At 52.0% G+C, this 12,669-nt stretch overlaps 4 protein-coding genes and 1 non-coding gene across 5 annotated transcripts; 2 read left to right on the forward strand and 3 right to left on the reverse strand.

The window, feature by feature from the left end:
• Nucleotides 1–409: 409 nt before the first annotated feature.
• Nucleotides 410–1,534, forward strand: J4E87_007528 (uncharacterized protein; the record flags this gene model as incomplete). Its single annotated transcript, XM_049379123.1, has 1 exon — nucleotides 410–1,534. One exon carries the CDS (start codon nucleotides 410–412, stop codon nucleotides 1,532–1,534), a length of 1,125 nt encoding a protein of 374 aa, XP_049231034.1.
• Nucleotides 1,535–3,718: 2,184 nt separating this feature from the next.
• J4E87_007529 lies at nucleotides 3,719–3,827 on the reverse strand. Its single transcript has one exon. It is a non-coding gene; the product is annotated as a tRNA-Lys (tRNA).
• Nucleotides 3,828–5,452: 1,625 nt separating this feature from the next.
• J4E87_007530 (uncharacterized protein) lies at nucleotides 5,453–6,029 on the reverse strand (the record flags this gene model as incomplete). The annotated part of the gene is made up of 2 exons (XM_049379124.1): nucleotides 5,453–5,691; nucleotides 5,852–6,029. 2 exons carry the CDS (start codon nucleotides 6,027–6,029, stop codon nucleotides 5,453–5,455), a joined length of 417 nt encoding a protein of 138 aa, XP_049231035.1.
• Nucleotides 6,030–7,742: 1,713 nt separating this feature from the next.
• On the forward strand, nucleotides 7,743–10,363 carry J4E87_007531 (uncharacterized protein; the record flags this gene model as incomplete). Its single annotated transcript, XM_049379125.1, has 3 exons — nucleotides 7,743–8,689; nucleotides 8,741–9,638; nucleotides 9,692–10,363. 3 exons carry the CDS (start codon nucleotides 7,743–7,745, stop codon nucleotides 10,361–10,363), a joined length of 2,517 nt encoding a protein of 838 aa, XP_049231036.1.
• Nucleotides 10,364–10,791: 428 nt separating this feature from the next.
• Nucleotides 10,792–11,948, reverse strand: J4E87_007532 (uncharacterized protein; the record flags this gene model as incomplete). Its single annotated transcript, XM_049379126.1, has 2 exons — nucleotides 10,792–11,652; nucleotides 11,793–11,948. 2 exons carry the CDS (start codon nucleotides 11,946–11,948, stop codon nucleotides 10,792–10,794), a joined length of 1,017 nt encoding a protein of 338 aa, XP_049231037.1.
• Between the last annotated feature and the right edge of the window lie 721 nt (nucleotides 11,949–12,669).

The raw sequence follows: 12,669 nt of genomic DNA on the forward strand, positions 1-12,669 counted from the left end.
CGATACAATACTCACAATTGCCTTCTATTCGTTGCACGGACGCGAGAAGCCCTGGCGACGGTACGCGCCGCGACGGCATTGCTTTTGCGTGATCCACTCCTTCGAGAACGAGACAATTTTTGCACGCGCTGCGTCATGAGTAGAATGGAAATAATGCTAATGCCAAATGAGGGTGGAAGTACGCCGGATGCGTGGGGCAACGACACGTTCAAGTTTCATTAAAGTGGGGCGGAAACGCGACGCGAACGCGCAGAAGCGTAAAGCGCGTCGAACGTGCCTTCCCTGTTTTGCAGCCCCCTCGGCCCATAAACACTCCTTTGGACCTCGACCTCACACTTACACGACACATCACTTATCGACATTGTTCCAGGTATCTCATCGTCGTATCCATTCCACTATTCTATCAACAATGTCGCCTATTGCTCCCGGCCAGCTCCCGGCTGAGCTTGTCAACCTCCTCGCGTTACACTCCTCCTTCCTGACCGCGCTGTCGCTGCACTACGCCCACAATGGCACTTCAACGCCTGCCGATCTTCGAGACCTGATTGCATCAACGACATTGGTCTGGCGGCAACGAAAAGTTACGTACGATGACATCCGGCTCCTCATCGGCATCCTCGACCATGGCCCTTCCGGCAACAACAACCCCTACTACCTGTCTGACTACGGTCGCGGCAAGGTCTGCATCGAGATCAAAGACAGCAGTCCGATGATGAACGGCATGACACACATGAACGAAGAAGGATTGCAAGACATGTTCAAAGAGGGCCTAGACACGCTTTGGACGCAATGGTGCACCTCGCAGAAGATGATGAGCCGACCAATTGCGGTGCCCAAGCGTGGAAGGGGACGCCCAAAGAAGGCCGATATCAAGCAGGCATGCATGGACACGTTCCTCGACGACACTTCCATGTCCAAGTTCTTGAGCCAGCTTCCTCTTGCCGAAGTCACCACATGCGAGTCCCTCACCGCACTCGCGCCAGCACAGGAGAAGGGACGCAAGAGGTTGAGGGAGTTCAAGGAGAGTGTACAGCAAGGCCGTGCACAGAAGAAGACAAGACCTTCTATTGGAAAGGAGAACGAGACGCCCATGGGCCAGAACCAACAAGCTCAGCCCGCCCAACCCAAGATCACCGAATTTGCTGCCGTCCGCAAGACCAACCTCCTCGATCGTATTCTCGCAAAGCAGGAAGCTGCAAAGGCTGGCCCCGCAGCGCCGACACCTGCCGAGCTCCAGCGGAAGGCAGCGTTACAACGCACTCCAGAAGTTATCGGCGTCCTCTCCCTACTGTGCGCGAACAGACCCGGATCGCGTGTTTCCTTCTCCACGACCACCCTTCTGCAGGCAATTCAAGGCTCTATCCGATCACCGATTTCGAAAGACGAGGCAATGAAGTGTGTTGAGGTTTTGGCCAGCGAAGTCGCTCCAGGATACGTGTCAGTCGTCAGTATGGGCAGTATTTCTAGTGTTGTCATCAACCAGATGATGAGGCCCACGGACATCAAGAGCAGGCTCATCGCGCTGGGCGCTTGAAGACCTGTTGTTTTCATTCTGTTGTGTTGCATATTTTTGCAAGTCAGTGAGCTCATTTAGAGCCACCTTTGGTTATTGTTTGTTTACCGCATCATTTTAGCGAGCGCATTCTGTTCTTTCACTGTACAGTATTTCAGTCCTCTAGCATATCCTAATCACACAACATGTTGAAAGTCGAATCCCTTTTTTCATGGTCTTCCTGCGATACCTTCATGCTTTAGACACTCGGTGATGCTTGGTACGCGTGGCTCGCGTCTTCTCTGACAATTGACAGGTGTTACACGTCAGGCCATTACAGCTCGCTTCACTTGTCAGCACATGTCCGTACCATCAATACCGTTTCTTGCCACCGGCAAATCGCCAATCTTCACGTTGACCTTGTACTTCAAGTCCGCCGATCCGCGAAGCCAAGCTGGGAGAGCGAGTACATGGCGGCGTGTTGTACCGTTGTTGTTTGATCAACCCGACATCACAGATTGGAAGAGGGCCTGATGTACGAAACAATGACAGCTAAGCACCAACGCACTGTGACAGAAAACGTTCCATTGACACCTCTTCATCGAAATAACAGGACGCGGGCATTGACGGAAGGCACTCGTTCCATTGTTCAGGAGCCGTTCTCGCATTCATGAACAACGCGTTTATCCACGTTTTCGAACATGAATGTTTCTTTCCTTAGGCCGTAAGAAAGCGATTCAAATACATATACCCTGAACAGTCCTCAAAGTGGTACGCTCACGAGACCTTGCCACTCATTCAAGAAGCACTGGACCTATAACCCGTACCACCTACCGGGCAGCTTCTCCTCTTCTAATACCATACATACAATCTATATACTACACCTCGAAACATCCTACAAACCTCAGTCAGCACCGCGATACCAGCAACCATGAAGATCTCAGCAATCCTTCTCGCGCTCTCAACCCTCGTGTTGTCGAGCACAGCCGCTGCAGTCCACCCACATATCCATCGCAGGCATGGCCGCTGCGAACATAGCAGCAGTGTATCCGGCGCTCCTCCTGCCCCAGCACCAACGACACTGGTAACCTCTGTATCTGCTTCTGCCTCTGTTGCTCCACCAGCTGTGCCTCCACTAGCATCGTCCGCGTCACCACCAGCTGCGTCACCACCAGCCGCCTCCACCTACGTATCACCACCACCGGCAGCATCACCACCACCAGCTGCATCTCCATCTCCACCAAGCGCCTCGCCTCCCGCCTCAGCTTCAGCCCCCACACCCTCGCAATCTCCAGACCCCAGCTCCGGCAGCGGCAAACAAATCACCATAGCCGCCGGCGACACACTAGAGAAGATCGCAGCCGAGAACGCAGTCGGAATATGCGACATTGTCAAGGCGAATAACATCCAGGACCCGAATTTGATTCTTGCGGGCGAGATGTTGACGATTCCTGTTTTGACGGGGGAGAAGGACGATAGTAGTTGTATGAGTCAAGAGGGGGGAGATGGTGGTGGTGAGGGTGGTAAGAGGTTTAGGTAGTTTGTATGCTTGGATGGTTTGTTTAAGGTTAATGCGATTGCATTGTTGATGGATGTGGTGGGTTGGGTCAGGTTACTGAGTCTGGTCAGTGTGTGACATAGGATGCTACGGGGATTTATCTTTTATCATGGTCGTATTCTTTTGTTTGGCGGACGGATCTTTGACACCAAATCTATTGTATCATCAAAATCCTGATCGTGAACTCGAAGCTGTTGTTCTTTGCTGCGGGTGTTTCCAGGTGACTTGCGTACGACGTAGCTTGCTCTTACATCGTAGAAAAGACTCAATAGGTACGCTGCCGTCTACATAGATGTCAAAGCCATCGTTTGTAAAATTTCATGTTAATGTAGTCTTCTAGGACATATCTGTTTCAGGTTGCTCTTACATACAAAGCTCTGTATGGCGGACTTCGCCTAGGTAGCTATAGTGTGTGCAACTTGTGAGGAGAAAGGATTTAGGCCAACAACTCAGTGTGCATATAGACAATAATGTTGTGGGACATTCTTGGACTACGAGATCATGATAAAGGGGCTAATAGCAGAAAGATTGTGTGTCTGGTGATGATTTTGAGTGGTGGTGTGCCGGACGGTGGGGCACTGCTCAAAAAAGTTGTCATGTCTACTCCCTCCACATCACGACCACCATTCTGGTACCTACAGCGCCAGGAGCAAAAGGAAAGCTTCTCAAGCCCGACGTGGGGGTCGAACCCACAACCTTGAGATGTACTGAGTAATCGTGTCTGTTAGACCGTGAAAGACTAAGAGTCTCACGCTCTACCGATTGAGCTAGCCGGGCTGGTTTGTAGCCTCTTGATGGAGACATTCGAAATTTGATCGTACAACATCTCAGGTGCACACAAGTTACGCTGTTGCAAATCTAACGCTGATTGTGTATTTGCAAATGCGGGGCGTTGTGCTGGGAGCCGCCTGCGTCCGCGAATTTTGACTTTTCAATTTCCCCGCCCCACGAACTTTACATTCTTGCAACTCCGCACTCCATGGTCAGATTCTGACAAAGACGATTGTAAATGGATGCGCTTCACCCCTTTCTTACCTCAAACCTTCTAGTCATCAATTACATCATGTTCCGTTGCTTGGTGACAACAAACTTGCTGGTGGGTGAACTATGGCCCGAGATGCCCGAAATTCTTAGCGACATCCTCGGAGCCACAGAACAAGATCAATGATGTCGTCTTCGGCCGACCCGTCAGCAAACACACAACACGAATGCAAATACGACTACGAGCAGGGGTATCATACGGCGAAAGTGACGCGAGCATCTGCGATTCATCTGCTTGCCTGCGGCGTAAGTCGAGACTGGATGATACCAAGCAGCTTCACAATGCCACATCCATCATCCAGCAGCAAAGCTAAGGAGCCTGGCCTGGTCGCATCACCGGACGAGAGTTGTATTTGAGTATGCTGCGATTGAGGGGTATTCTGACTTCGGCGACGCTGCGGAGGCCGCGAAACCTGTCGTTGCAGACACGTCTAGGTCCAGCATGTATGCCGGCTGCAGATGATACGAGGCGTAGGTGCACCATACGAGGTGCCCCATCTGCTTTGCTTATGGCTCCGACTGGCTTCTGGAAGAACGTTACGCGGCACTCGTACATAAGACTCCATCCATTAGATGCATCTGGGCCACGTTCGTAGCATTGCGCCCAGAGTGGCGTTGCCATGCCGAGACTGCGGCAGTACCAAACTATTTCCACCCATGCTGACGTACTTGTGGCTGAGGTCGGTCCTTAGGTCGTAGAGAAAATCCAGGGCCTTGGAAACGGACATGAACGCGAAAAAGCAATTCTTATGTTCCGTAACAGTAGTTCCAGGGGCAGTACCAATGTACGTGTAACTGAAATACGTTCAGGGCAACACCACGTTGGAAAAAGCAACACTTGGCCCTGCAGGACCCTGATTCATCGCAGCGCTCGAATAATTTGCATGATATTTTTGAGATGAGGCGGTGCTGGGATACCTACAGGTCATCTAGAACCTTCGCATCTGGACTGTTGGGTTGTACGACAACGTGAATCGTAAGGTTTTATGACAACCAAGTGACTGACCGGGATACATCGTCTACTCGATGGCGGCCCTCACATCCGCATAGTAAAGAAGAGCCCCATGCGTTAATCTCCAGTTCACTTTACAATTTTGTATAGTTCGGAGGGGTTCCGCAGCGCGTGTTTCAGAGTGAAGTGGACCCGGTACTTGCGCCGCCCGATCCGAATATGAGGCCTTTCCTGAAAACCGCTTCGTTTGAAAGCGTACCAAAGTAAGCACTGAAGTAGTGCTCACAGTACACCGGTGAATGTCACCTCGGTATGCCGGTTGTTTTAAACACTGCATGCGCCGGAAAAGCCCCTATAATCGATCATAGATCTACATAAGATCTACCTGCATGGTCTAAGCTCCGGTATCCTAAGCTCCGGTATCCTGAGCATCGTGGTTAGCTTCAAGTCCACATATACGAACGCGAACAGGAGGTGAGTGTCGCACCAGGTAGACTTGATAGAAGTTCATCTTCACCTTGCCACCGTCCTCCTTGACTAGGTGCGCCCTTGCAGCCCAATCTTTGCTGGCTTCTCCGCCTGCCTTGAAGCCGTACTTGACCGTCCCGTACAACATGACCTCGTCTGACTTCGGACCGAACGGAAACACTTGGAGTGGCTTGTGCGTTCTCGTTGAAACTTTCTCCCACATACTTTTGCGCAGGGCTAAGATCTCTACGCCCATGAATTAGCCCGGTAGATTATGGAAGGGCGATGGAATTCCAGGGAGCCGTTCGCAAGGCTGGAAACAAAAAGCAATGCGACACACCTTCCCGGCCTACTACCCTCTTGGAGACCATGACGAGGGTTGCATCCTTAGTGAAGTACTGGACGTATTCCTCATGCGCTTCGGCTGCATCGGACGTAGCGTAGAAGTCCTCGAAGAATTTCTTGTATGCAGGGTCGAACTCAACAGCCGGCGGGTATTGGGACACGTAGGAACTCATCTCGTGTTGTATTGGTGGGGTGGGATCAAGGGTTGAAGTTGGCTATTCTTAACGGATGGTCAAACGTCCAGCAAAGGCTTCTCTCGTACTGCGGGCCTGACGTAACGAATGACATCCGGCCTTGGCAGCGGCCCGGGCGGGAACGGCGTTCTGCAATTTGGACCTCATCGTCGAGTTGTCAGCAACACTCACTCGTACATCTCTTGGTGATTCCCGATCACGAACTCCTGGCAACTGAACAGCCGGGTAAATTGCGACCCCGCGACAATGATTTGGCATCGCCACAACGTGAGCCTCGAAGCCTCCCAGGTTGTGGTACCCGAACGGCACTGACATGTTAGACTATAGTAGCGCCAACCGTTCAAAAGAAACGCCGACTTCCAGCGGGATGCCCTGCAAAGTTGCGTAATAGCAAAGCACCCTTGAACTCTCTCTGCAAGGCTCCCATGTCACCTTGCCTACTTCGTCCTCGGCCTCAACAACACGACAATTACCCTGAGTACCTGCGCAAGCGCGGTGAAGCTTTCTCCGAGGCTGCAACGCAGGGGCCTGCGTTGTCAGCAGCACGGATGATGCCGTGGAAGTAGAAGGCCCAGTCCACCGTGTTTACGAGTGCGAGATGAAAATCTTCTCGGGCGCTGCTTCCGGACGGGTTCAGGATGCATGTGTACGGCCAAGGACCGAGGCGTAGAAGTCGAACACGACTTCCACAGCGCAACGACTATGATATCATTGCGCGCAGCACCGGTATCGAGATGCAAACTCTTTCTTCCATCGATCTAAGATGACCTACTGCACAGTAAGATTCGGAGTCATGTCCAGACGGCACTTCTTGGCCACAGCCTCAGTCTACGCCTCGAACTACTTGTCAACCCCGAAGAGGTCGTTTAGTACCCGTTCCAATTCACGGCGCCCACTGTTTTAGCTCAGACAGTGGCAGTGCACGGGCCCTATCCATGTCGGCGATGCTGTCAGAATCCATCTTTTCAGCTGCTCTGTCCATGGACAGGTACGTGGGCGAGACTTGCAGGGGTTATGCTACAACCCACCTAATGGTACTGGAAGGTCATTTCTTTGGCCACGCTTATACGAATGTGGGTTCCTTGCCTTCCATCATACATCGGAAAATGGCCTTCGAAGACACGTCAAACTCACATGGCCAAACGATATAGTGATGCAATACGACCACAGATCCACGGCCTGAGGCGTCAAACCCCGTGCTCCGAACAGGGTCATCAGAAACGCAAATCCATCTGGAGCTACTTGGAGTAGAAGTAGACGGGAACTAGTAAGGCTCCGTTGCGATTCAGTGGCGTGGAAACTTTCCAGATCTAGCCCTCGCTCTAAACGTCACTGTCAACCGCATTTGTGGCGCATCATTCAACATGCCTCCAACACGTGCATGCCGCCCTCCATGGTGATCGACGCCGGGTTGTACCCACACCTACCATGTGGATCGGTAATAGCACATAGGAGGAGATTTCATAGTCGGATCGCCCGATGTGGCTGTCCGACTACCCGACTAGAGGTTGGACATCGTACAAGGTCTGGAGATGGCTCCCGAGTATTAATGGGGTACCCCCGTCCGTTATTTCACAGACACAACTACCCCGGGACCTTCATCTTGGTCATCCTTAATACAACATGACCTCTCCATCCGGTCTTCCTTCCGGCCTTCCTTCCGATACTCCTGCAGAACATCAATTGGCAGACATGACTTACGCACATGGACGAAAGTCCAGTGAGATCGTACAGGATGTCACTGTCCCTGCGCATCTACTTCGGGCCACTGGTAACCTTGGATCCAAACGCGACAAGACGTATACCTCACATGGAACATGGGAGCCTCAAGCAGAGAACCCTTTCCTCGATCCCAACGGCATAGGAAGCATACGTCGTCGACCAACTCAGGACTCAGGCTTACACCGAAATGGCACCCAACGCTCTACCAATCTCGAACGCACAGAGACGCAGGGCGAACGCAGGAGGAGTAATCGATTCTCTTGGTTCAGTAACACTGGTCCCAAAAGAATGTCGCAGCAAAGCGGGGTACTACCATCACCAACAGAGGAAAACATCAGACCCTTCAGGACCCTTTCTTACATCCCCGGGTCAACCGACGTTCTAGCTCTCAGTCCTCGGGGCAGTCGTGCACCATCGCCCAACTCTCTCAACAGGACTACGACTGCGTCGTCAAAGTGGTCGAATGAGGACCCTTTCGCGACCAGGCCCAACTCGATCAAAGACAATCCTTTCGCAACACAGAACAACTCTTACCGGAATTCAACAGCCTCCTTGCCTCAGGAACCTGAAGCTGCACACCAGGGTGGTCGGCCCCGGAAAGGGACTCTAGAGTCCGTTGTTGATGCCATGGTCCCCAACGCTCTCCAGCGGAAGATGACCAATGCATCTTACTTCAAGAGGAGTGAGATGTTTGGTACTTACGAAAAGGCGAAGCAAAAGGGGCAAGAGATTCAGCGAAAGAAGTGGGTGCAGTACACCTTCGAGTACGCCATCTACCTCTTCCTGATACTCTTCGTCTACTTTGTTCTTATCGGAATTCCGCTCTGGAAGGGTGCTGTGTGGTGGCTCTACTGGGTCGTGGCCACAAAGTTTGTCATCGCTGGTGGTTTCGGTATCGTGCTTGGAATAGCGCTATTGTGAGTTGACACAGTTGCATCGCTACCTCTTCTTTGACTAATATACCCTAGCTACGCATTCGCTCCTCTGCTCATCCTCTTCGAGAAGGACCCGCCCCCTGCCGACTACACCACAGAGACCAAGATCCAGTCCAATGTTTCCGACACCTGCCTTATGATCCCTTGCTACAAGTCTGCTGGACTCATCGCCAACACACTCGAGGCCGCTTTGAAGATCTTCCCTCCATCGCATATCTTTGTCATCGCCAACGGTAACAGCCCTACACCTCTCGACAACACGGAAGAAGTGTGCCGCCCATACGGCGTGAACCACATCTGGTCGCCCATCGGATCAAAGATTGTCGCTCAGTTCGTCGGTTGCTACGCTGCAAAGGCTTTCAAGAACGTATTGCTCATCGACGACGACTGCGCACTGCCCGATAACTTCCCGGTTGTCACTGAACGTCTAGTTGGCAAGGTCCAGTGCATTGGCTACACCATCAAATCCGTCGGACCTAACGGGTCAAAGGGCAACCTTTGCCAACAAGCCCAGGATCTCGAATACAAGCTCAGTGGTATCCAGCGCGAGTTTGCTGGTAAGATTGGTTCTGCCACCTTCCCCCACGGTGCCATCTCCCTTTGGGACCGCGAACTCCTCGTCAAGACTTTCCACGAACACCCCGGTTTCAGTGTCTCTGAAGATTGGTTCTTCGGTCACGTTGCCCGCAAACTCGGATGTCGCATCAAGATGTGCTCGCAGGTATTCGTCGAAACCGAAACACCTACCGCTGTCTTCATCTCTGGCGGTGGCTCTCGTGGTGGTTTCGGCGAGATGACCATCTTCTCGCAACGCTTCAAGCGATGGAACTTCTTCTTCGTCAACGGAATGTACTACAATATGGCCTATATCTTCGGTAGCTGGAAGCTCGGCTGGTGGGAGATTGGCGCAAAGATCTTCGTCTTCCAAGAGGTTAGTCACTCACAATTCATTTCTCACTCATCAAATTCTAACAGTCTCACCAGGTCTACGAAACTCTGCTCTACCTCCTCACACCCTTCATCCTACCAATCTCGTTCTACGTCCGCCCCTCGTTCTGCGGTTATCTCCTCGCCGCCACCGTCGTCATGTACCTCATCAACAGCGTCCTCTTCAACGAAGTCCATCTCCGCCGCAAGGGCGAGCGCGTTGGCTGGGTGCTCATGTACGTGTACTACCTACCGTACAAGATGGTCTTGACTGTCATCAACGTCGCCAGCTGCTACTGGTCACTCTACAAGTACGCCCGCTACTTCGCCAAGCGTCATCCCAAGGTCATCGAAGACGAAAAGGCTGTCGAGGTCGTCATCCGCCTTGAGGAAGAACAAACCAGCCCAGAATGTGGTCTCGGTCGACGCATGACGGTGCGCACCATCGGTACACGTGGCAGCATAGACGAAGGCGACGACCACGACGATGGTGTTTCACCAATGGATCGCGTCGAGACGGGTGGTGGTGCTTACGCCATCGTCACAGAGCCCGAGCACGTCCACTCCCCTGGCCTGCAACCACCTCACCACGTCAGCACAACGCGTCCCAGCAGCCCTCTGCTAAGAAGCGAGGGTGTTGTCGCTCGCGACTACTTCGCCATGCAACAAACAACCCCTCCCGCCGATACAAATGTCGACGTGGAGAAGCAAAATCATCAGTGGATCTGAGTACACGTTCAAAAAGTTTACAGCGCAAAGACGCTTTTAAGTTCTAATTTTTTAACCCTTCTCGTGTTTATACTTTTTTCCTTTGTCATGGGTCGGTCGGCGTTCAATCATGAGTACATGGGCGGCATTCTGTTATATACCTTTGCATACTTTTCATAATTTCGTCTACGGTCGATGATTACATCCCGATTCAATACATCACGATTCAATATTCAAATCTGTGGTACTACTTTTTGGGTGAAATGTTTGCCTGGCCGCTACAAAGATATGTTGCCGATAGCTACTTTGCAACCCGAATTAGAGTGGGTAAGCAATATGTGGCTTCTGATTCCCAGCACATACGACAACCAGGCTGTGATCTGTCGTTTGGTCATCATCGGCCTTACAATGGGTCCCTCCCTTCGACTCCTCCGCAATTTTCATCACATTCAAGCACCAGCATTCGCATCCCCAGCGTCATCTACCTTCCTTTCCTTCCCACCACCACCACCACCACCACCACCACCACCTCTTGCACCACCTCTTCCTCCTCCCCTACCCCCCCTTCCACCCTTCTTCCCCCTCTGCCCATCCCCAACCTCCTTCTCCCACGCCTCAACATCCACAACCACACCCTCAGGCAACTTCCCCCCACTCATCAACACCCCACCATCCTTCTTCCTACTCTCAACCCTCTTGAAGAACTCATACGAAAGCAGCCCTTGCTCATTACCCTCCGTAAGTATAACCCCATTCTCAGAAAGGAAGAACTTGATGCCAGCAGCAAGCGCAGCATTGATGTCGATGTAGATGAGAATCGTGGAGTTTGTGCGCATGCCTGAGATGACGGGTGCGGCTTCCTTTTCCTCGGTGGTGGAGTCAGTAGATGTGTCGAGGGCTTTGAAGCCAGCGGGGAGGCCGGATGCAAAGTGCATGTGGTTGCGTCCCATGCGTCGCATACCGCCGCCTTTGAGGATGAGGTTCCAGGCCTTCTCGTTGGTACCGTGGACGACGGTTTCGGGGATGTTGCCGGCTTCCTGGGTGATGGGGGTGAGGAGGCCTTCAGAATCGACTTTGATGGAGTGGCCTTGGTTGGCGCGGATGAGGTAGTCGGCTGGGTTGTCGGATTCTGGTATACTTCCAAGTCCGTCTGGTGTGGGTTGCTCTTGTGGTGGTGCTGTACTGTCGGATGAGTCTTGGTCAAGTGAGGATGCTAGAATCATGGAGTAGCGCTGTTTGTCGTTGTTGGCGACGACGTCGCGGAGTTCAGGGAATGTGACTTTTAAGCCCTTGAGAGTTTTGGTGTTGAGCTGGGGAGTGTCAGTCTCCCGGATGATGCTACTGCTTACTTTGTTCCTACATAAGCAAACATGAAAGTCTTCAGATACCCACGTCTTCTGGTTGAACGTGTATCTGACTTCCCAGAAGACAAAGTGATGAACAAACTTACCGCCTCCTGCACATTGACATACCCGCCCTTTCCCAACTTCAAGCCCTCTTGACCAGCACCATGTCGCAACAACCAACTAACTTTTCTTGACACCTGCACGTCTCTCGATTGGTTCGCTGGGTTGCGACTTCCGCCACCTCGACCACCTCTTGCCATCGCTGTGAAAGATCTTGTGATAAGTCGCGAAATGTTTGCGGAGGGTTTCGATCAGAGTACTATCATAAAATAGCAGAACTCCAGTTCTTTCCTAGTCGAGAGGGATGATGCGTAATGAGTCAGATTGATGGCCTTGGGGAATGATGGAGTTGGTAGGGCCAGGCAGGCGCAAAAGGTTAGTGCGGGTCGACTTTTGTGTGGCGACCCCGCAATGATTGGATGCGCTACACGTTCAATGATGAGAACGCGACTGCCTCGTGAAGATGCCTGCCAATTAATTTCAGGCAACGTTTCCTCTCAAAAGTCATACCTGATGGCACCATGTCGGTGTTCAGGGTTCTTGCGTATAGCTTGTGGTATCTACTGCAGCTCGACACCTCCTAACCACGGAACACACCCCGTTAGATCTACACAAACCATACACTTTCGAGCAGCTTTCAGGAGACACAGTTTTATTAATGATTTTAACTGCAGCTCAGAGAGCTATACAAGGGTTCGCCGTATCTCTCGTGCTGATAGATGCCTTCCAAACGACTACATACTGGGAAGATGTCCAGTCTGACAACGCTAATGGTTTAGACAATCCGAGGAGTTTAACAACTGGAATTGAGACGACGACCATGAAAGGATATAGATGGCAATCGTACCGACCAGATCTTCATCTCCACATGCCCAAAGTTCCCGAAGTCTCTCCTGCAGTAAAGCACCGCTCTTCCGTCGA

The sequence above is a fragment of the Alternaria ethzedia genome, assembly GCF_023757985.1.
Source record: "Alternaria ethzedia strain BMP 0044 chromosome Unknown scaffold_21, whole genome shotgun sequence".
NCBI lineage: Eukaryota > Fungi > Ascomycota > Dothideomycetes > Pleosporales > Pleosporaceae > Alternaria > Alternaria ethzedia.